Genomic DNA, 22858 nt, shown 5'->3' with positions numbered 1-22858 from the left:
AACACGAATTAAACATCAGTTTGCTGTACATTGATAGTCTGTCTTCACTGTAGAAGATTAGATTATAATTGTAGATTTAGTAAACCACATCCAGATTAAATAAAGTATACACATAATACGGATACTTACCTGATAGAAGTAAGGATTGGGTTCAGACTCTCCCATACCATTGAAGTCTTCTACATTTATGAGCTGGAAGTCATATAAAAATCCAGCATTGGCTGTTCTGAACTCTGGCAGAAGCTGTACATGTGGCAGGTTACCCAGGTTCTTGTAACGCCAGTTGTAAAGGTTACATAAACTGTTCAAAAAAACACAGAAACAAACCTCAGATAGTTAAAGCGGGTTCCTGAACTTATGCTAAACATTTCAGATGCACACAACCCCTTGTTTTGAAGATAAATGCTTCCGTAGGTTTTCAATGAAAAAAATAACATTGTTGGATATGTACAACATAGTTGTACAAGATACCCAGCAATTATCTTTTCTCTCTCACAGAAAACTTCAGATTTCACTTCTTTTAGAAAGCTCAGCGCAGAACACTCACCTTTAAGCCAGTTACACTTGATCAGTTGTACACTGAAGGGTAAAGATTTTGCAGAATTCTCATGGGGAATAAAACTTAAGAAATATTAATGCTTCTTGACAAAGTGAAAAAGGAGTTTCTGCATTATCTGCTGTAAAAATTTCTTTTAGCAGCAAGAGATTATTTTCTGATTTTTTCTATTACCATGATATGGGAAGGGAAGCAACAAAAAACCTACACAATTCAGAATCATATCTGATATTTATAGGGACAGTAATACAACCGCAATGCCTCAGTCAGAAATGCACAACCTTATCCAAAGCAGATAGAGCAGTGGATAGTTCATGGGGAAGCTGTCTATGACCAGAAAAGACAAAGTGTAGAAAGGAATGGAAAAAAATCCTTCATCAGGAAATTGCCTGCAAAGTGAAGGAATTCTCTAACAATTTCTCTGAAATGCTGCAAAATAGTTGATGGTAAGATATACTCCCTTTTTCACACACTCAAATATAATTTGCATTTTAAAAATCATATTGAAAATAACTATTATTCACATGACTAGAAAATAATATTCTACCATTTCACATAGTTCATTCAATTTTATGCCTGAAAAAATTAAAATTGAAGTAGCAAGATTTTATAGGGAGTCATTTTCTCTTCTTTGGTTTTATTTCTCCTTATTAATATCAAACCACATAAATCCACTTTAAACAAATAAATTTAACATCTAAAATTTAATTTGGACTTGAATATTTTAAATATATCAGTCTACAAAAGGAAGTTTCTTCTGAAAAAGTCTCAGCTGTAAAAAAAACCAAACACTTAAGACTATCAAAATTCCTTTAAGTAGCATTTTCATTAAATTACTCATACAGTAGCAGAGTAGTGCTACATTAAAAAAAAAGAAACTGATTACATTTCAGTGAAGAAAAATCTTACTTCCTAGTCTAACTGAAGAAAAATCTTACTTCCTAGTCTAAATTGAAACAAATGGAAAAAAACCCTAAATTACAGTTCTGTAAACTCCTGTCCTAACAGTAGGAAAACAAGTTTCCAGTACTATGTGTACTCTTCCAATTTTCAGCCTGGGAGTTTCTTATAAACTAGATGTGCCATTTTCTCTATCCCACCTTGCTCTTGCTCTTCCTTGTGCATCCAGATCAACAGTTGGCACTCCAACACGGACAAACCGTGTAAAAAGGGATTGCTCCATGTTGGAGTATTTCTGAAAAGCCATGTTCTTAATGACTGGTGGCAACTGATGATGATCACCAATCATAATCCACCGCTTCAAACGACTGAATCCATCCTGGGGGTTCTAAAAATAAACAATTACACAATTATAACTATTACAATATAATCAAGGCATTCAATTACAATATATTAATAGTCAAATTGTCTGTCTTAGGCTAAGCTGTAAATGTCAACATTTGTTTTTAAGTTACACTGAACTGTGGGCAGACAACTACTAGCTCTTTCCAATCTACTGCCAGAAAATGGGAGCAGTACTTTAAACGGTCTTGCTTCTTATAAAACAAAATGTAAGAGTATCTATTAAAATCAGTAGAGAAATACCTGGATAAAGCATATTACACTGTTCTAAAGGTCAAAAGTAGCATATTATCAGAGCACAAAATGAAGAACCAATTATAGAAGTCACAGCATTAAAAAAAATTATTTCTACTCAGTCCTGTTACCCTAGAACAGTTTTTTAAACATTATTTTTTGAATTCTGAGATAGTGAATATGAAGTGCCTGAAGCATCTGAAATAATTTTAGTGCTCAAACTGAGCCTGCTTTTCACGTGTCTCTGCAGTTCATGTGCTTCACCTGTTCACCTCGGGAATTCCCACACAGCCTCTTCCATGACCAGACTGTGCCTCCAATAAATCCTTATCCTGGCTCTTGGCCTAAATGCTCTCCAGTGTGTTTGGTATATCTCTTTCCAGCTTCTGATCATCCTTTGTGTACCTATGTTACACACTGACAGAGCTCATGAAGGAACATCGTAACACAGAGTTAAAAAAAAGGAATAGATGTACGGTAACATTATCCAGGAATTGGAATCCTGAAGATTTCCATAGTTCAGACCCTTGTTTCTTACACCCTCCTGCAATATCTGCCTTTCCCATAGGAGCACTGTTCAAGACAGAGCCTAGAGTTCCTTTTCAACCCACTTGAAGTGGAAGAGTGCTGAAGCTCTCTCTAATCACAGAGTAAGGAAAGAAAACTGAGCTCTGGACCGTCCAGCTCATCAAGCCTAAAGATACCTTAGTAAGAGGATGGAAATTATTTTCCATGGCATCAAAGAAATATTTCATTTTTTCTTTCCCTCCAAAAAAGTTACTGATTTGGAGAAGACCAGGCATTCTATATAACCATTCTGCTCTTATCAGCAATTTCAGTCTCAGACAGGAGCCTTCCAAAGAATTTCATTTTCAGAAGTTTCTTATCCAGAATTATAAGTGCAAAAAACCAAGTACTACTACTTTGTAAGCCTAGTTCTCTAGGTTTTGTTTAAAAAGCCCTTATGTTACACAGAGCCATTGCTATCTAGCTTCCTAAAGACTGTGCTATAAATGTCCTCTGCCACACATGAGCTTCAGCTTCCTTCTTTCCTTCCCTATGTTAGCAGTACCTTTCCAGTCGCAAGACTTCCATTCATCTGTATTACAAATGCATTTCTTTATCTACCAGTTACTGGTTTGCCACACGCGGTATAAGCTGCAGTTTGTTCCCGGCTATACATTTACCAATTAGCCAGATAAAAGATGCATAATTATCAGGCAAAAGTAGAAGCAGAAACAGTAACCATTTGTTTTCTCCTGTGGAGCTGTATCATCAATTAGAATGTCTCCTCTCCATTTGGCTCCAGTTTTCCTAAAAGTTGTAGGTGCTCAGTATTTTTCTACCTCTATTAAGCTTAACTGAAACTGACCAAACACTACAAACAGACAGCATGACACAGAGCAATTATGCAAGTCTTACTTTCTTGGGAAACAAAATTGTTATTTAATAATAAGTTCTAATTTTAACAATTTTTCATATTAGCAATATCACTATTAAATGACAAAGAATAAGAGTAACAAAGCCAAGAGATAGTTTACATAAATGTCTTTGCTTTTTCATTTTCAGAATGAAAGCCTCTAATAATACTAGTTAGTCAATAAAAGTAACATATTTAGAACCTATTAGCTTACTCGGTAATATTAAAAACCAAGAAAAACAATTAATTTAGAACAATGTGAAAGTTCTTACTGCCCACTCAAATAGTAAATATCAGTTCCAGGTTACTTTCTGCAAAAGATCTTCTCTTTTTAACATTCTATGCTGCCCAAGAACACAGACTTTCATTTATCATTTTTTGTGATATGTTTTATAATTCAGGTCTAACCTGCAACAGGAGAGGTATAAAGGTTTCTATCTCCAGAATCTGAGCAGATTCTTCCATTAAGATGTTGTCGTACTGAGAAAGAAAAAGTAGAGATGTCCATTAATCAAATAATATAAATTAATGCTGTTACTCATCTTACCAAAAGAAAGTACCAATTATTCATTTTTTGATGGGTAGGACAGTTACAGCGAGATTTTACAGTATAGGCAAAATAGCAGTATTATTAAAAATCCATGTCAGAGGATGAAATCCAACTACATCAATAGCAGATCCATCCATACCAAGCAGGGCTTACATCTACAAGGAATCCATGACTGAACTACATGGCATGCTTCCCATCTGCCATAATCCATCTATAAGATGCGGTGGAGCGAATTAATTTGTTATCTTTGCACTGAAGCAGAGAAGAAGCACTTTTGTGATTCAATACAGTGCAGTATTGGAGAAAAATAATACTAAATGATTGGTGATGGGCTTTTGTTTTACTTTTGCCAGATAAAAGTCAGTACTATATTAACTGTTACCTACTGGTAACATTGCAGAGTGAAAACTGCATTGCAGTATAGCTTCTTTTCCTCAAATTATTCATTTTTTAGGTACAGGAAGTTAAAGGCTGTGTTTTTCACCCCATTCTGCCTTTATTTTATTATTCAATCATAACATTGCTGTTCATCACCTAATATGGCAAAGCTAACTTTTCATTTTAATAAAGATGCAGTATAAAGCATTTTTGTATAAACAATAACTTCAAAGCGATCTCGGTTTTAATTCTTAAATTAAAATTTTATATTATTCTTCCGCAAAATTACAATTTGAAACGTACTGGTAAAAAAACTCAACTCAAAATAACCTAGTTGCCTAGATTTAGGACAGATAAAAAGGTTTAAACAAGGCCCGCTGGGGGAACAAACCCAAAGCCCAGTTAGTGTAGTAACATTAGTATAATCATTACTTTGAAACCTAATTCAACAAGGTCATGTCGTTTCAGAGCAGCATGCGTACAAGTCATGGCAATGATTTTGGCTTCTTTCACCAACAGGTATTTGGATCTATCCAGGCCACTGCGGAGAAGTTCAAATGCTCTGAATTCCTGTGGTAGAGAAAAGAAAACCTTGGAAGTCAGAACATAACAAAATAATGCTTATAAAATGCATGCATTCAAACTATCTGGCCACCTTCTTAATATAATTAGGCAACAAAATTATGAGAGTATCTATTGTAAACAATCTCATCTGAATAACTGTTTTATGCTAAACCTGGAAACAATAATATTTCAAAAAACAATCTTGTAAAAGCACACCCAAGAATTGTGTGTACATATAAATTTACAGACAACTGATTAATTGATTCTGAGGTACCCTCTTAGAACCCCCCAAAATTCTTTTACCACATCTGTTGTTTTCTACTTTCCTGCATCATAACACCACATCAAACTCAGTATTAGAAAGACCAATACAGTTAATATTACTAAATGTTACACAGATCAACTTTACCCTAAATTTTAAAAGCCTTTCAAGCACGTTGAGAAAAAAACATAAGATAATCTGTTCAAGTTACTTCTAGGTTATCAGATTAAAGGCAATTCATTGTAAACACAAAGACCCTGTGAGGATCAGAAATGCAGTGACAGGCGCACCAACCTTGTAACCGAATCAGTGAAAACAGAACATGCAAAATGGCTGCTTCCTAAGATCAAAATCCAACAGATCATACCCTTGTTCCTACTGTGAAACATGCCTATTTTACTCAATAGTAGAAATTCTCACCTCAATGCCTTGCAAGCTAATGAACATGCCTAGGGATATATATTCCTTTTACGATGTAAAGAAGAATTTTGGAACTGTGTAAAGTTTTTATAAGATTAGCCAGAGCCGGCTACCTTTAGTAGTTATGTGTCTTACCTCAAGTTGAGTGAATATTTTCTTGATATGTCTAAAACACCCTTCAGCAATTTCCATATCTTCTTCATAGGATTTGCCTTTAAAAATTGGCTGAGGAGCATTTGCAAAATACTGATGAAACGGAAAGAAGTTGGAGACATCCGTAACATCTGGCTGTCTTCCACCTTTAACTTTCACTTTGCTGATATACTCCTCCCAACGAGACATTACCTACGGCAAACAGAAGTGTTACACTGACATGTTTTACACATTGGCAACGTGTACTTTTGAACATCTTTTTGTATTTTTTTTTGAACAATTTTTTAGTATTAAAAAAAAATATCACAAAAGCCAGGTATGTGTAAATTAGCATTTCAGCTTACATCAGGATGACACTTCAGGAGCCGCAGTGGGTTAACACCGGCTAGCTGCAATACTCCCACTCAGCATCTCCCACTCCCCCAGCAGGACAGGGGGACAAAGTAAGATGGAACTGCTTATGGGTTGACATAAAGACAGGGAGATCACTTAGCAAGTACCATTACAGCAAAACAGATATGACTTAGGGAAAATTAGTTTAATTTATTGCTGACTGAAAATAGAGCAGGATGGTGAGAAACAAAGACAAAGTCAAAACAATCTTCCTTCTCCAACCCCTCCTTCTTCCCAGGCTTAATTTGACTCTTTCACTCTCAACTCTTTTACCTCACTCCCCACTGTAAGCAGTGCCGAAAGAATGGGACTTGGCATTCAAGTTCGTAACACTGGATCTCTCCCACCTCCTCCTCATGCTCCTCTGGTGCTCTAGCATAGCTTTCCATAGGCTACAGCTTCCTCCAGGGCATACACACCTACTCCAGCACGTGGTCCTTCACGGGCTGCAGTGTGGATAGCCAGACGGACAGAGTCCTCCACAGGCTGCACGGCAGAAACCTGCTTCACTTTAGTCTCCATGAGCAACGGGGGAACCTCTGCTCCAGTGAACTGGAATACTTCCTGCCCCTCCTTTTCCTCCTGACCTTGGTGCGTTGGGTTGCTTGTCACACTCTCCTTTCTGTCTCCATGTGCTACACTGTGTTTTTTGACCTTTTCTCAAAATATGTCTTCATGGAGGCACCACCAGTATCGCTAACGGGCTCAGCTTTGGCTAGCAGTGGGTCTGCTGGAGCGGGCTGCGTCTAGCACAGAGCAGCACTTGGCCTGTTCTCACAGAGGTCACCCCTGCAGCACCCTGCTACTAAATTTTTACTACATGAACCCAACAGAGAAGCAAATCTTTTGATTATCTACTCTTACAGTACTTTGGTTTAAATAGCAAGTTGAATTCCTTTGGGAAGAAACTGAACCAGAGTGCTCTCCAACACACAATGACCATTCAATCCTTAGGCCCACACTTCAGTAAGCTCAGAGTAACTTCTGTAAAAACACACACAGTGTATACAATTGATCTTAAGTACCACTCTACAGTCCTGCTTCAGCCACATTAATTGGTAATGGATACCATGTCACTGAAAAATACATGGAAGGGAGATGATGGATAATGAATACACACATACATACAAAAAAAATAATAAAATCACTGTTTTGTACACTGTGTATCCAATTTCACGCTGGCACTTAACACCATAAAAGCTTCCTAGCAGGATCACCAAGCAGCTGCTCTAACACTTGTCCAAAATGTGAAGCAGCCCACAGATTTTCCTATCTGAAGAAGCTTCAGGTTAGAATCTTTGCCGGCAGTCATGAAAAGCAGCACTGCTAGCCCTTCAACTGATGACTCATCAGGCAGGATTTTAACAATAGCAACACAACAATTATAGCTTTAGCTGTTATTGTATTTTGAACCACCAAAAGAAGGTGTTTTTTGAGACTCAAACCTGAAAAATTCACTTCAACTTTTATAAAGTGTTTCATAACATATTGGCTCCATACAGTCTCTGTAGAAGTATTTCAGTCCTTACCTGGTATAAGAAAAAGTGGCCAGCTGTTTCACAAGTGTATGAAACATCTCCTGGGACTCCAAGACTCCTTTGCAATCGCTCAACTTCTCGTAGAAGTTCCAGTCTTCGAGCCAGCACGTAATTAACTCTTCCATACCTATAAAATGGATTAAATATAACATAATTCGTATTTAAACATATTTAATTCAAAACTGTTTTATCTAAGTATCACAACAAGAAATCACAAAACACCCAACACCTCCTCCAAAAAAACCTTCACAACTGCTACCAGGTTCCAAATCCTATGAATTTGCCACGTGCCAACTATTTCTATCAGTTGAGCTCTATTAATTTACAAAGACATGCAAGAGCCATTACTAGAGAAAAGCTCTTTTTTCCTGTCACTTCATCAAAAGTTTCATAAGCATTAGTAAAACATTCTCATAATGTACCTGTAAAGTAGAAAAGCATTAATTCCGATGTGCTGTTTAGGAACTATGGTACAGTATGCATTACATAAACAGAAGTTACTTACGCAAGTGCATGGACCATCATAAATGGAACCTATACCCAAAGTTTCAGCACAGTAAGGTTGACTTCCTTGAGCAATACAGAAAATGTCTTGCAATAATGCTGAGCTCACCATAACAGACATCTACATCCGCACTTAGGAGGTTCTATACTCACAGCTGCCTGTTCAATAACTTTTATGACTGATTAGTTTATAATCTAATCCTAGCATTTTCCCTTGTTTTGCCCAACTCAAGCCTAATATTTTCCTTTATAGATCAAAATCCTCAATCCATACACTCCCCCTTCCCACAAGCAGTGTAAGCAAAACAGAAATCAATGTATCTCATTTTCTAAAAAAGAAAAAAAAAATAAAAGTGGTATAAATGGGTGGAATTAAAGAAGTGAGAAGAACAGGATACTTTCTTTTAAAAGTTAAAAGCTCAAATGCGAATAGAGACTACAATTCAAGTTCTTACTAAACTTACTATTCACAAAATATGCTTTCTGCACAGTAAAAGGCAATCCTTGGCAATCACAATGGGTTCTATTGTCTTATAACAATGAGAGTAGTTAAAGCTAGAAATATGAATTTACTAAGACACAACTGAATACGATATTGTTCACAACTGGAAAAAACAAGTTCTTCAGGAACTATGACAGTTAAGATCCTTGGAATACTAAATAGTTCTTCCTTCCTCAAGGAAACCCATCCACTATAATTACAAATGACTAAAATCAATTGTTTGGGTTTCTTCTCTCACACTTCCAGTTTCCATTTATTTCTCAAAATTCAAGTCATACATCCTCTTTTATGCATTTGTTCATTGCTACAAAAGTTTTCTTCAGCTGCGATGCCCTTTGTGTTTAAATGATACTACCAAAATAATGAGCTCCTGTCCACCTTATGTTTTTATACCCCCTGCCTCGCTTTGCTGTGCCTGCAGAGGGAGCAAAAAAGGAACACTAAGCTTGCAAGTAGTAAAAATTCCTCAAGAAGTATTGTACTCTCTAAAGCAGCCTGACACAGAACAACCACTAACTCAAAAGCAACCTAAAACAAAAAAAAGGCATATGGGCTATAAAATTCTCTTCTCACAGTAGTGCAGCCCAGCTTAAAAAATATCTCTCAATCCTTAGCCCTCCCTCCCATACTGCCAGACCCCAGAGGACTTCACAGTAATGTCCGGTAGGTCTGGAGTTACTTAGAAAAAGTATGACAACACATAGCGTCTCGAAGAAAATTCCTTTTAATTATGAGTACTGCTGTTCAAGGAGTATACTAGACCATGGATGTCATTAAATAAATATCTGCCATGGCATCACACCGCTAAGATTTTGGCTATTGAATTTCTGGAATAATTTGACTATGTCAAAGCATTCAGACTTAAAAAAAAAAAATAAATCACTAGGTATTTATTTTGCTAAATGATACTCAACTATGCATACGTGGGTAACTTCTAGTGACTATATATAACTTTTACTACAGCATTTGAAGTCAAAGTATTGCTATAACAATCCAGTACTAGACAGTTCAGTTATTTCCAGTGCATGACTCTTATGACCCTACTTACATTTATGAATGTGTGTAATCCTGCTAACGTCAAATGGAATAACACATAATAAACGTACAAATGTTTACAAGAACAGGTCCTTAAGTCTTTCTACTGATATAGACTTGACAGCTATCCTTATGTACGTGTTATTCAAAATGTGTTATTTACCAATGAAATAAGCAATTTTGTAAACAAGCAATATTCTTAAGAATTAAGAGCAGAAAGTTTAACTTTTCTGTCATGTTTATATTTACATAAGCAATATTCACCATGCCAGCAGAAGAGATATTGCATTTGCACAAAAAATTCCTAACCGCAAAAACATACTCTTATTATTCAAGTTTCTCTCACAAAACAGATCAATTTTCTAAAATATATATGGGCTCAAAATATAAAGAACTATTTTTATTCAAGTGGCTGAGTTTCTGAACCAGCAATCGTCTGATGCTGCCTTTGGATTCTCAAGAGAACACAGTTTTTCTTCTGAATAAGAACTGAAGTTACTTAACCCTGTACTGAAAACTTGTGTACTCTGCATTACTGGGATTCAATAATATAAGAAAGGTAAAACTTGTCACAGCTCCTTGCTCATTTACAGGGGAGGCTGAATGGATTCAACGCGTAAGACAACGTTTATGCAAGTGAGTTTATCATTAGGACCTCCTTTCTCACCTGCTGAAATCTTTTTCTGTCTCTAATTCCTCCTCTCCGTGACCCAGACGCAGAAGGTGACGCTCATCAATGTCTAGAGCCATGATTTTTTCAAACAGCTGGTTCAAGGCCTGAAGATTGACAAGAACAGGAGAAAAGGTAGCTGTAAGAATTGCACAGACACTTCTTCAAAATATTTCCTAATTTCTAGCCTCAACCAGTTAAATATGTTGAAAAATTCTAATAAATAGCTCAGAACTAGAAATCTGAAATTCAAAAATTTAATTTCACATTATGAAACTGCATACAAGACAAGTCAAGATTCCATTGTTAAGAGACAATGCAATCTCAAACCCGATGTTGTTCTTTTTAATTACAGGAAAATTTGTGTCATGACTGACTCTTTACCTGATTAGAGTGAGTAACTATAAGTGTTCGTTGTTCTGGGAAATTATGATAAAGATTGGATATGATCTGGACTGCTACATCAGTTTTTCCAGTACCAGGTGGACCCACTACCTAAAACCAAACCAAAACGAAAATTAAAGACGAAAATCATCACAAAATTTATCAAAATATTGCATGATACAGAAATATAGCCAGTCCGGAAAAAGAACAGAACAACTTCACAAGAGACTATCATCATACACTAACAACAACAAGAATAATTTTCTGTTTCACATACAATTGTTTGCTGGCTTCCGTCAAATTCAAGAACACATATGTACACCATTGAAAGACCTAGTCCAGTGCTGAGGCAGATTCCTGCCTAAAAGGAATCCTGCAGTTACTTGCTGGCTTCTGTGAACTTCCAAGAACAAACACAATGTATCATGACAGACTAATTCAGCCCAATTAGGCAGATTACTGCCTAAGAGGAATATGATAATCCAGCATATGAAGTAGTATTTCATCTCTTAATCCACGAAAACAGACCTCCTCTGGAAAAAAAAGGCTGTTTAGCCTGAGGGCAGGCTAAGCATAGAGGAAATGGTGAAGTATCAAAATACATAACTGAAAAAAAATAAGCAAGGTAGATATAAAGAACAAAAAAAAGCCCATTTTTTTATTAAGTCAGAAATATACAACTGATGATAATGAATACTGACAGCTGATGTTTGTATAGGCTCTATTATACAAAAGACATTAAAAAACTGACACCTGAGACGTTTTAAAGGTATACGTATTGTAAAGCACCTCAAAGTAATCTGTTCAGCACTAAAAAGCACAGATTAGCAGCCTTCATATATGCCTACCGAAAAAGTTACAAAATGCTATGAAATCACACTGCATTTAAAGAATCTTCTTTATCACTGGAATCAAAAGCAAATAGGACTGTATTTTTCAAAAATATTTGACAGAATGACAGGAAATAAACCGGGCCTATATTATGTAATGGTTTACTCAGTCCTTCTCTTCCTTCAAAAAAGTGGGAGATGCCATAAAAAAAACCAACCGACACCAAAAACCAACCAGAAATACATTCTCAAGGACAAAAAGCTGACCTGTCATTGTTTTTCCCTTTTGACAAAATAACACTGTTAATTTCTAATGCCTTAAAAAGTAACAAATGCTGTTTTGGTAGGAAAGTTCAAATTATATAACAATGAACTTCTCAAGTATTTATGAAAGCTGATGGAATACCAGATACAGGAACTTAATTTCTTCTTTAAAAGCCCTCCAAAAGTGAGGTAAATGGTAGTTCACAGTGCATTATACAATTGAATTTGAAGCTCATTAATAGTTCAACAAAATGTTAAATGATACTAAGAAACAGTATGCAATGCTATAAAAAAAAAATAAGGCAAACCCTGAGGTTTCTTAGAGACACACCCTCCTCTATTATTTTGTATTAATTATATATTACAAAATGGTAAAAAAGACTTTAATTTCCCAATCTTTTTTCCCATTCTCAATGCTCCTGATAGAAAAAAATACTCCAATACACTGGTGTGGGTACTCTTAGTCAAATACTCTAATTATGTGAAATCCAGAAGTTCAAAGCATTCCAAAATCCTTCCAATGTTGTTTAATAACCAAATTTAAAGCATCTATCACTGCAACATTTTCACAGTACTCAAAAGAAGAGTTTCAATTTCTAAATAGACCTTCAAGTTGATTTTCTATCAACAACCAGAAAGCTCTGCTATGTTCTACTAGGAAACATATTCAAAAACATTGCCAAAAGCTCAGGTAACTTTTATACGCTTACACTTTTATACACTATGACACTACTAGCACACCTAGTCAGGCAGGGACAAAAGGCATACAATTCCACTGAAGTTTATTTTTAACTTTGCCACGCGTCTTGTGTGCTCGCTACAGAGTGTATAGGGATTGGTAAAACATAAAGAGGAAGGAGACGAGGAAGAGTACGATGCTAATGAATACAAAAACCAATACAAAAACCTAAAAATTAACATTATTGCCTGTATGGACCAAGACAAAATTAGAAGTATCAGAAAAGTCATTCAAATCTTCCACTAAGTCACTACCAGAACATACTGTAGTTCACTGGGAGACAGGTATGTGTAGTCAAAGTCTAATTGATGGTGGCCAACCTTAAAGACCTTTGCAGAAATTCACTGATCAAAACTTATTTTCATAAAAAATCTGTTTGTAACTTCTTAGTTCTGGAATTCAGCAAGATACAAAGGATTGCACATCGCATTTCACAAGACAGCAGAAAAAAAGCTCACTGAAGAGAATTCAATTACTTTCATTTCCATTAATCAAACTAAAACTGATGCAAGTAATTTAAAACAGACAAAAGTGACAGACATGGCATAAGCTTTCTAGTCCATAACTAGCAGTTCAATCACTGAAAAAGCGAATTCAGTTGTTGTTGAAAGTCTTCAGCCACTGAAACACAGCATAAAGTTACACAGAGATCAAACCTATTTCTGTATGATTTTGTGAAGATGAGAGGATGTTGAACTTTTGTATGTCATTTTTTCATATTTTAATTAATAGAAGTTACCTCAGCAAGGCTACAGAAATAGGCATTATTGGCATTTCACTGAATGTATCTAAAGCAAGAATCAAGTAATTAAAATAATGAATTACATTCTTACCATAGTTAGCCCAGGCTGCATTCCTGCACGTATAGCTTCAATCTGAGTATGGGTAAATTGAATAGTATTGCTGTAACAAAGCAAAGTAAGATGAGAGAATTGATAGATCTTCCCAACAGATTTTCAAAAATGCATTTTAACAATTGACTACATTTCTCCTGAACTATATGCTGTAAACTTTTGTATAAATTAAACCATGATTACAACTACCTTCTTTATAGACATGACAATCTTGCAATTTCTAAGCAAGACAATAAATCACATTGTCCATGTGACAACGAAATCATCCCATCCAAAAAACTGTCTGTCATCAGGTATCATTTGCTGAGGATCCTGTAAAATTATTTAGGTATGTTTGAAGACCTAACACAATACTAAAAGACAGTATTCCCCATTGTTCTTCAAAGGATTTCTTTAAGAGAGAGGGGATAAGAGGATAGTTTGATTTAAATATAACACAAAACAATCTCATGTTCAAATCTTCTTTTGGTAATTACATCAAAATGCCATTTCCCTTATAATCAACAATATTTTTAATAGTTCTGCATGTGTTACCATTTGTAAATAAGTTCTCATCCATTTATTACCGTTTCGGTTGATTATATGGATATGGTCCCCTGTTTGGAATGACATGAGGCTCTACAATCAGTGTTTTAGCTTCTTCAGGTTTTTCTTCATTCTCATTCTCTTCTTTTCTTTTCTTTCCTTTACCTCCCCTTACTGGGAAAGTTATCCTGTAACATATAATTTAAGACTACATTTCAACATGTTCATTATGATACCAAACTTGGAAGACTTTTTTTGTCCCCACTAAGCCAAACTTTCACAAAACAGGGAAACTAAAGTTGCATAAAACAAAGTATTAATGAGGATAAGGAAAAGGAATGACAACTAAATTGATGAAGCTGATTTTAAGAAAGCATATTTGACAAAAAGTATGCCAGAAGTGCTCTTTACATAGGTTGAAAAGCCAGAAGCAGTGCTGACAGCCAGCTGGAAAAACACTGAAGGCAAAGAGTTCATAAATGAAAACGGAAGGGACAGGAGTAAAGTCACAACAGAAAGCCACCGGCACTGTCTGTTCAGCAGTAATATCTTGATTCTGTTCTATAACTGATGCACTTTTTTTTCTTGTGCAAAAGATAGGTCAATGTTCTAAACTGCTCTAACACATGAAGCCTTTTATCCTCCCATTTCATTTTTTTTATCATATATTAGTAAGCTTCTCTAATTCAGAAACAAATCACAGTGAAGAAATTTCAGTGCCTATCCAATTTTTTGAGACAAGAATTCGGACATCTTTTACAGCAATTACCTCTTAGTCTCTTTATAGGACAAATGCAAGAGTAGGAAGAGCATTAGCTCTTCATAAATAGCAATATTTGTATTTTAATCTATGAACTGAAAATGAACACTAGTTCACTGATGGAAATCATGCATGGTACTTTGTCTTGATGCCTGATTTTTATATCATATAATGTTAGTGCCTGCTCCACACATATTCTACATGCAGTGTTTCAAAAAAAAAACCAAAACCCAAAAACATGGAAGATTACCTCCCTGCTTTTCAAGATTCAATTTAGCTATTGTGAGAGCTGACTGGTGTGGGGGCAAAGCCACCTTTTCCATCCCAATTAAATCTATTTCTTCAAAAGGAAACATGCTTCAATTTTTATTAACTTATATAGGAAAAATAGATAACAGTTTCTACAGTCCAGCTTTCCTCTAAGAAGAAATTCTTCTCCAACATTAAGGCCTGTGAAACTCAGTTGCCAAAGTCCAAGGAGGTTCATGCCTGTCAAATCTGAAAACGCTGAACAAAACCACCAAAATAAAACATGTAAGTCTCATTTAGTCATTGCACAGGTAGGCGTTGTATTTCAGAAACCATTTCTAACATAAAATAAGTAACATGGGATTTCAAACTTAATTCTTTATTTTGACTGAATGGTGTTTCTCAGTTTTTACTGATGTTGAAATCGCTGTTCTAAGTCTGCCTTAATGAGACATGTAAAGAAACTAAAATTAAAAATCTTTAGGCTGAACTTGAGGCTAGATACCATAAACCAAAAATGAATACTACACATCTTGATTCTCTCATGCTGTTGCTTTTTCCATGTATTCAACAGATTGATCTCCAAGCAACGCTCTGATGCATTTTTGTACAGAGCAGAGCAGAAGCTGGTCCTGAGCCTAACTGTAGTACATCTACCTCTTTTATAAAAATACCTAAATCTTCATATTAACATCTTTTCTTAAAAGAAAGAGCACCTCCCTTCAGCCACTAAACTCAACTCCACCTAGCAGTGCACATCATCAAGAATACCAGAACAGTACTTGAAATTTTGAGATCACCTGAAGGGGGGTATTTGCAGAACTGGATTGTCAACAGTCACTTTAATATTGTATCCAGGAAAGCTAGCTTTTAAGTGATCGATGGACAGGAATGTGTCATTAAAATCCAGAGTTGAAATCTGATTTGGCATTTTTGAATAGTGTGCACTACTTGGGTCTCCATATCCAAGAATGATGTCATGCAGCCAGTCAGGAACCACACAATCTGTATTCATCAAATTCCTAATAGTCTCCAGAACAGCCTGCAAATTAGAAAAACAGAAAAAAATTATTGTTGAGATTGACTTTTTAATCAAGAAAATGTGACGTACTGAAGACTAATCAAATCTAAGATGCTAGCATGTAACAGTCTTTAACTGACAGGTGTTTGGTTAGATTAAGTTAATGTATATACAGTGCCTACATGCAACAAGACACCATCAAAGCGTACAATTCTTATACTATCCTATTAGTTAGGAGCTAGTAAAGACAAACAATTATCAGTAAAGCTTTCATTCTAGAACAGTCATAGGAGAAAATAAAAGGCATAGTTCAAAATAACCTATAACCAAAATAAAGTGCCTCCTATGTCTTATCATCCTCGTTTTACAATAAGCAAGCAATTCACATTTTATCAACAGCTACACATGCTTCTGCTTGAGGTTCTTCTCCAGGACCTTCATAAAATCATCCTCTTTCTACCAAAAATGCATTAAAACCTCTGCATGGTTCGTTGGGGCACTCATTTTTCTTCTTTGTACAAGCTTCGCGTGCACTTTCTTTGCTTCTCAACCCTTTCTTTTTGCACTTAAATTCACTAGTGCAAGAAGACAACTGATGACTCTACAGACTCCTCAACACTTTTCCACACACAGATGTTAAAAAACATTCAGCTTTGTGGGTACTGATAGACCTATTGATTTCTGGAAGCAGCAAATGTTAAGGCTTATGTCAGGTTTTTAGAAGGCTATAGGCACAGGTCATTTTAACACAATTACTCTTTACTTTGACCAGCACAAAAATCATATTTAGTGTAACACACAATTGTATAGCAAATTAATGCCTCAGCCACCCTACGACCTAGATCCAGTTCTTACCAGAAACCTAATAAATTCAATAATGCCCTCATGCAGCTTAAGGCTTCTCCTTTAAGCCTATAAATATTATTCCTGAAGCCAGCTGAACATTCCCTCCAAAAGCTTGCTCTTCTCTACTCACCTGTGGTTATGTCAGTATTTTCTCTCTTTTCCCCCCTCCCATGAAAACGCCAATGCTGCAAAGCCTGGACTTGCACAGAGGGTGTGCATTTTAACCAAGAGGTAACTGAACTTTAGCCTTCCTGTTAAAGGGCTGCTTTAGTGAGAAGTCTTCAACAACCACCTTACTTTGTATTAGGGCATGATGCATCTGCTCTTCAGCAGAAGAAACACAGGATATAAAACCTCTGCTGATTTCCAGGTCCTCCGACTCACCACACCATCAAACACGGACACAAACAGATGGCAAACATACTGCATCAGCAGTCCACATCAGGATATGATACAGACTTCTCAAACACCTAGCTTGTAAAGATTAGTCAGTCAAAAATAAAAGTATGGAATTTTATTCTGATAGCCTACATTTACATATCCAGTTCCCAAGGGTTGGATTGTCTGCTCTTTTACTCTTTTACAACAGTGTTGCATCATGCCAGGAATCAAAGTAATGTGGTCACCATTCCTGCTTATATAGTCAGCCTCTATAAAGACTCTGATTTTTGCCCACTACTCCGCACGGATGAGACCGTATCTGTAGTGCTGTGTCCAATGAGTCCAGCAAAACACTACTGAGTTGATTAAGGGATTGGAGAACCTCTTATATGAGAGACAGAGAGGATTGTTCAGCATCAAGAAGAGAAGATGCAAGGGGTGGTGGGGAATTTTATCAGCTTGTATAAAAAAAACAAAAAAGACAAAAATGTGAGGAAGTAAGGACAATGGAACCAGGCCCCTTTCAGTAGTGCCCTGTGAAAGGGCAAAAGGAAACAGATATGAATGGAGATACAGGAAATTCCTCTTGAATACACGAAGAAGTTTTTACTGTATGGGTAACTGCTTGAAGAGATTGTCTAGGCAGGTTATGCAGTCTCCATCAAAGGAAACGCCCAATTCCAACTGTACAAAGTCACAAGATCTTGAGCAACTTGCTATGGTTAACTCTGCTTTAAGCAGGGCTTAGGCTGGATCATCTCCAGAGCTCCCTCCAACCTCAAGCACCCTGTGAATCTGTGATTCTACTCCTTAACGATGCTGTGGATTCTGTGATAGCTCTGTAAAGTTATTAGCTCAAAGGCAACTTAGCACATAAAACTTAACACTGCTATATGCGCTATGCTCTGTCCTTTCATAATCTAAGAAGGTTGCTAGATTGTCTACCAGCAGAACGGCTCCTACTATTTTAAATTTAATTTTTATACCAAGGAAACATGTCATAGCAGGTCTGTCCTTGTACAGGAACCTCTGCATAGTCAAATTTCTACCTTTGGGAAGAGGTGAACCTGCATATGATAATACAGCTGGCATTATCAAATACCACTGTGACACAAAGTATACTCTCGACTCAGCCTCACTTAATAAAGGACATGGTTCAAAGAGTCTCACCTAGTGTGTACAAACCACTTCAGAAACCTCCTCTCCCTTTGGGTCTCCAAAGCACATGTGCATTTCTTCTTGCTCTTGGTCCTACGAACATTTTAGTATGTGATCTGCAGGACCAGAGAGGTCCTGCACTTTTCTTACGAAGCCTGAAGGTCCTGCAGTTACTTCAGAGGCCCAAGATATACTGATAGAGGAGTCCCATATTAAGAATATAGATATTTTTGATGCAAATATAAAATAAGTGTTTCTACTTAAACGTATATTAAGTATAGTATGACACATCTGCACCAAGAAGAGTACAAATAAATATGAAAATGTGGCTTCTTCAGGCAGTATTTCTAAATCTAGATGACCAGTTTCTCAGAGGAAAGTTCAACAAGTATGCCCTAACAGCTACTGTGCTGGTTTTATATCACAAAACCTTTCCTTCGGGTTTTCAAAAGTAACTTCTATACATGTAAAAACAGTAAGATTAGTTCTTGGAACTAAAACTGCTGACCAATTGTAGCGATGCAGTGGTGCCACACATTGTATTCACACTTCCACTGCTGTCACATCTATTTAATTGTTGAAGACTGCACAAGCATTCTCTTGTCTTCCCTCCTACAAGCTCAGCTTAAAATCCCAAGCTGCCTTCTATCTGCTCAACACACTATCAACACTACTCACAATGATACCTCGTTTTTTCTATCCAGCTTAAATTAGAAAAGCTTACATGGAAAGTTTGCCCTTAAACTGGCAGTGATGTGATAAATCTAAAAACATTGTTATTTTTCTTGAGAAAGGAATTCATGAGACTTAAGTAAAAAATGGCATAGAATGTTTTGCATTGTGATTTGCCTGTAAATCAGCTGCAAGTGCACAGTACAAATTTGAAAGCTATGTTCATATAACAGCAGTTCTGAGCAAACTTAAGAACTCACTGCAGCACTTTCCTTCTGACAACACAGCAGTGCATACATGGGCAAGTAAAAACATCTACAGTGCCGGCACATCAACAGGCTTTGGTAGAGAGCACTCGTTCTTCTAATGTAAAAAGAACGTGGCACAGTCATATGTCATTAACATTTAGTTCCGTTTTGTATGGTTTTGGTTTTTTTAATATAAATTTATAAAGGACTCTCTGCAAAGTACTTCTACTATACCAACCGTGGCAAAATAACACAATGTGAGGGGGAAAATGAGAACCCCAAGTCTCTCCAAAACACGCCCCCCCCAAGATTAGCATATTGAAGTGATTTTACTGTGATACTAAAGCAAAATGCAGTTGCTGGTCCCAGTAATGTGGCTGCCTTGGAAGACGCCTGTTCTGGCCAAGTGGTACATTCTGCCTCATCTGAATGGAGTGTGAGGTGTTGTTACACAATAGCGCAGCCAGGCTCCGTTACCATTATGAACATGGAATGGGAGGATAACTGCATATCTCATATCAAGGAAGATGGATTACAGCTGACTCAGCAAGCACAGTGAAATCATGTCCTTTATCTGAACTTTCCTCATTTTAATGTTATTACAATACGAAAACCTACCTCCAACCCAAAGGCTACCTGCCTTCAAGTGATGATACTTCCCAGTTGGGCATGTATTCCAAAGTTTTATTGATTGTACCTTTAAATGTGAAGCAAGAGATTCTTACACCAATTGGGAATAAAAACATAAGTCACTGAAGCTCCACTCAAAGGTACAAAAACATTGATACAGAAAAGAGGAAACTTTTAGGTAAAGCTTAATTGAAGCTTACTGGCATCAGTTGATGGGCTGGACCCTATCTTCACCCCTTATAGGGATGTCTATTGGTTAAGAATTCTGTTATGTGTGCTTATCTACTGACATCATGCTAGCTGCTAATGTTTATCTATGCTGGAGGACTTGACTGTATATTCCTCTAGATCTGTTCTTGCAGTCAGTGTCTTATGCTATCTTCAAACCCGTGTCCTGTCACAAATTGATGTAATAAAATTTGTTTGTGCATATACAACTTTCTGGAAATGTTAATAATGCTATAAGGAGATAGAAGGGATTTGTTCTGGTAACGCTGCCTACATGGGCCTGGCAGTCCAGGCAAACTGTCCTGTGTTCCCTTACTCTGTTAAAATGTGACACCAATCCACAGCTGGATGGCATCAGAATGCTCTGTGCAGAACACAAGCTACTGCTTCACACTTAACAGAACTTGCTGCAGAATCCTCTAAAATTAAAGTCACTTCAATTACGTAATGCATGATTTTAAAGCACCAAAAGAAAGGCAGTTTTTTGTTCACATTGCATTTTCATAATGGAAAACCCAAGGAACATTAAAGATTCAAAGGTTGAACTGATCTAACAGCAAAGAAACTGAGCATGCATACCAGAAATATTTTCAGGTATACAAAATTATGCACCCTTACAGCAAAAAAGGCTAAAGTATCTTGTGTTGCATTAGGAAGATGCCAGCAGGCGAAGGGAGATGCTCCTTCTCCTCTGTTCAGCACCACTGAGGCTAAATCATAGAATTATGGAGTGGTTTGGATTGGAAGGGACCTTTAAGGGTCATCCAGTCCATCTCCCCTGCAATGAGCAAGGACATTCTTAACTACAGCAGGTTGCTCAAAGACCCATCCTAACTGACCTTAAAAGTTTGCGGGGATGGGGTATCTACCAGCTCTCTGGGAAACCTGCTCCAGTGTTTCACCACCCGCAGTGTAAAATATTTCTTCCTTCTAGTCCAAATCTACACTCCTTCAGTTCATAACTACCACCCCTTGTCCTAGTGCAACAGATCCTTGTAAAAAGTTTGTCACCATCCTTCTTATAAGACCCCTTTAAGTATCGAAAGGCCACAATAAGGTCTCCCCAGAGCCTTCTCTCCTCCTGGTTGAACAACCACAACTTTGAGAGCCTCTCCTCACAGGGGAGACGCTCCAGGCCTTTAATCATTTTTGTGGCCCTCCTCTGGACCCACTTCAACAGACCCATGCCTTTCCTGTGCTGAGGGCTTCAGAGGAGGCCGCAGTACTCCAAGCGGTGTCTCACCAGATCAGAGCAGAAGGGCAGAATCTCCTCCCTCCATCTGTTTGCCATGCTTCTTTTAATGCAGTCCAGGATACAGTTGTCCTTCTGGGCTGCAAGTGCACATTGTTGGCTCACATAGAGGTTTTCATCCCCTAGTACCACCAAGTCCTTGGCAGGGCTGCTTTCAATCCCTTCATCCCTCACTGTGTACTGATACCATGTGTTGCCCTGACCCGGATTCAGGATGTTGCACCTAGCCTTGTTGAACCTTGTGACGTTCACACAGGCCCACTGCTCAAGCTTGTCCAGGTCCTCTGAACGGCATCCTATCCCTGAATCAAAGCATTCTGCTATAACATGTCTTATTACATACTCAAGTAAAGTAGAGTGTTCTGATTTTCAGTTACTACAACACTTAGCTGCTGGGGGAAGTTATCATAAGCTGACAGACGAACTTCCTGAAGTGATTAAGCTCCATCTAAAAAGCCTAAAACGAACATGTCTCAGTACAGCTGGCACATTCAGACAAACTCTTATCCTAAGAGTCAATGAGCAGTACTTTACCTTGAAATTGTTTTCTTTCGGTTTTCTTCGCATTATTATATTAAATGTCTCATAAACATCTTCTGCTCCATTCTGGATTGTATCGGTCATGTCCTGTTGATACTGGTTTGGGTCCAGAAATACTCTGTATGTTCTGCAGTCCCCTTTTAGTCTTGGTTTGGGTTCAGGTCCTGCAAGTAATGAAACAGTAAGATTACAGTTTAAAGCAGAGCTAAAAACAGTTTACCATTCAAGGGAGTGATCCATAATCATTTCTCAAATGAAATTTAGACAATTTCATATGATAAAACTCATCTCTGCATGGCATTACAAACATTCTTATTTCATGTTTTCATCCCATTTCTAACAAAGTTTTTGAATATAAGCTATTTTATTCCTCAAACCAAAATGCTCTAGATTTACTCTATTAATCAAACTACATCACATTTTAGCAGGAGTAGCTAGTTAAACTTTCTCAGGACTAGCTATGGAAATGGTTTATTTTTTCAAGTAGGTAATGAATGCAATAAGCATCGCTTAAAAGAGAAGCAAGTCAATGATGAGTTTGTTACCAAAAAAAAAGAAATCATACCTTCTTCAATAACACGTCCTTTCTCATCCAACATGCCCTGGATCTCACAGCCTCTGACATATGCCAGACCAGTTTGTTCAACAAAAGGTCGTCGTCGGTCAAACTTTGTGCCATAAGGTTGTGTGGGACGTACCGTAATCAAAAAGCAGACATCATGTTTACGCAGACCTGATTTCAAAAAGGGACATTCAGTGATTTGATTGAATGCATTTTTCTTTTTCCATCCTTTAA

General features: G+C 37.0%; 1 protein-coding gene across 1 annotated transcript in view; it reads right to left on the bottom strand.

The window, feature by feature from the left end:
* Positions 1-22858, bottom strand: part of AQR (aquarius intron-binding spliceosomal factor) — a 57910-nt gene that overhangs the window by 11784 nt on the left and 23268 nt on the right. The window contains exons 18-30 of the mRNA XM_054069093.1: positions 22628-22795; positions 22057-22226; positions 15887-16128; positions 14119-14265; positions 13532-13601; positions 10866-10976; positions 10479-10588; positions 7762-7897; positions 5822-6031; positions 4873-5010; positions 3921-3992; positions 1657-1844; positions 130-301 (exon numbers count right to left, since the gene is read on the bottom strand). Of these exons, the coding sequence (XP_053925068.1) occupies positions 130-301; positions 1657-1844; positions 3921-3992; positions 4873-5010; positions 5822-6031; positions 7762-7897; positions 10479-10588; positions 10866-10976; positions 13532-13601; positions 14119-14265; positions 15887-16128; positions 22057-22226; positions 22628-22795 (1934 nt within the window). The remainder of the gene's footprint in view (positions 1-129; positions 302-1656; positions 1845-3920; positions 3993-4872; positions 5011-5821; positions 6032-7761; positions 7898-10478; positions 10589-10865; positions 10977-13531; positions 13602-14118; positions 14266-15886; positions 16129-22056; positions 22227-22627; positions 22796-22858) is intronic.

This window comes from Cuculus canorus, chromosome 5 (assembly GCF_017976375.1).
Source record: "Cuculus canorus isolate bCucCan1 chromosome 5, bCucCan1.pri, whole genome shotgun sequence".
Classification (NCBI taxonomy): domain Eukaryota; kingdom Metazoa; phylum Chordata; class Aves; order Cuculiformes; family Cuculidae; genus Cuculus; species Cuculus canorus.
The sequence above is the reverse complement of the archived record's forward strand: the minus strand, read 5'-3'. Positions and strand labels throughout refer to the sequence as shown.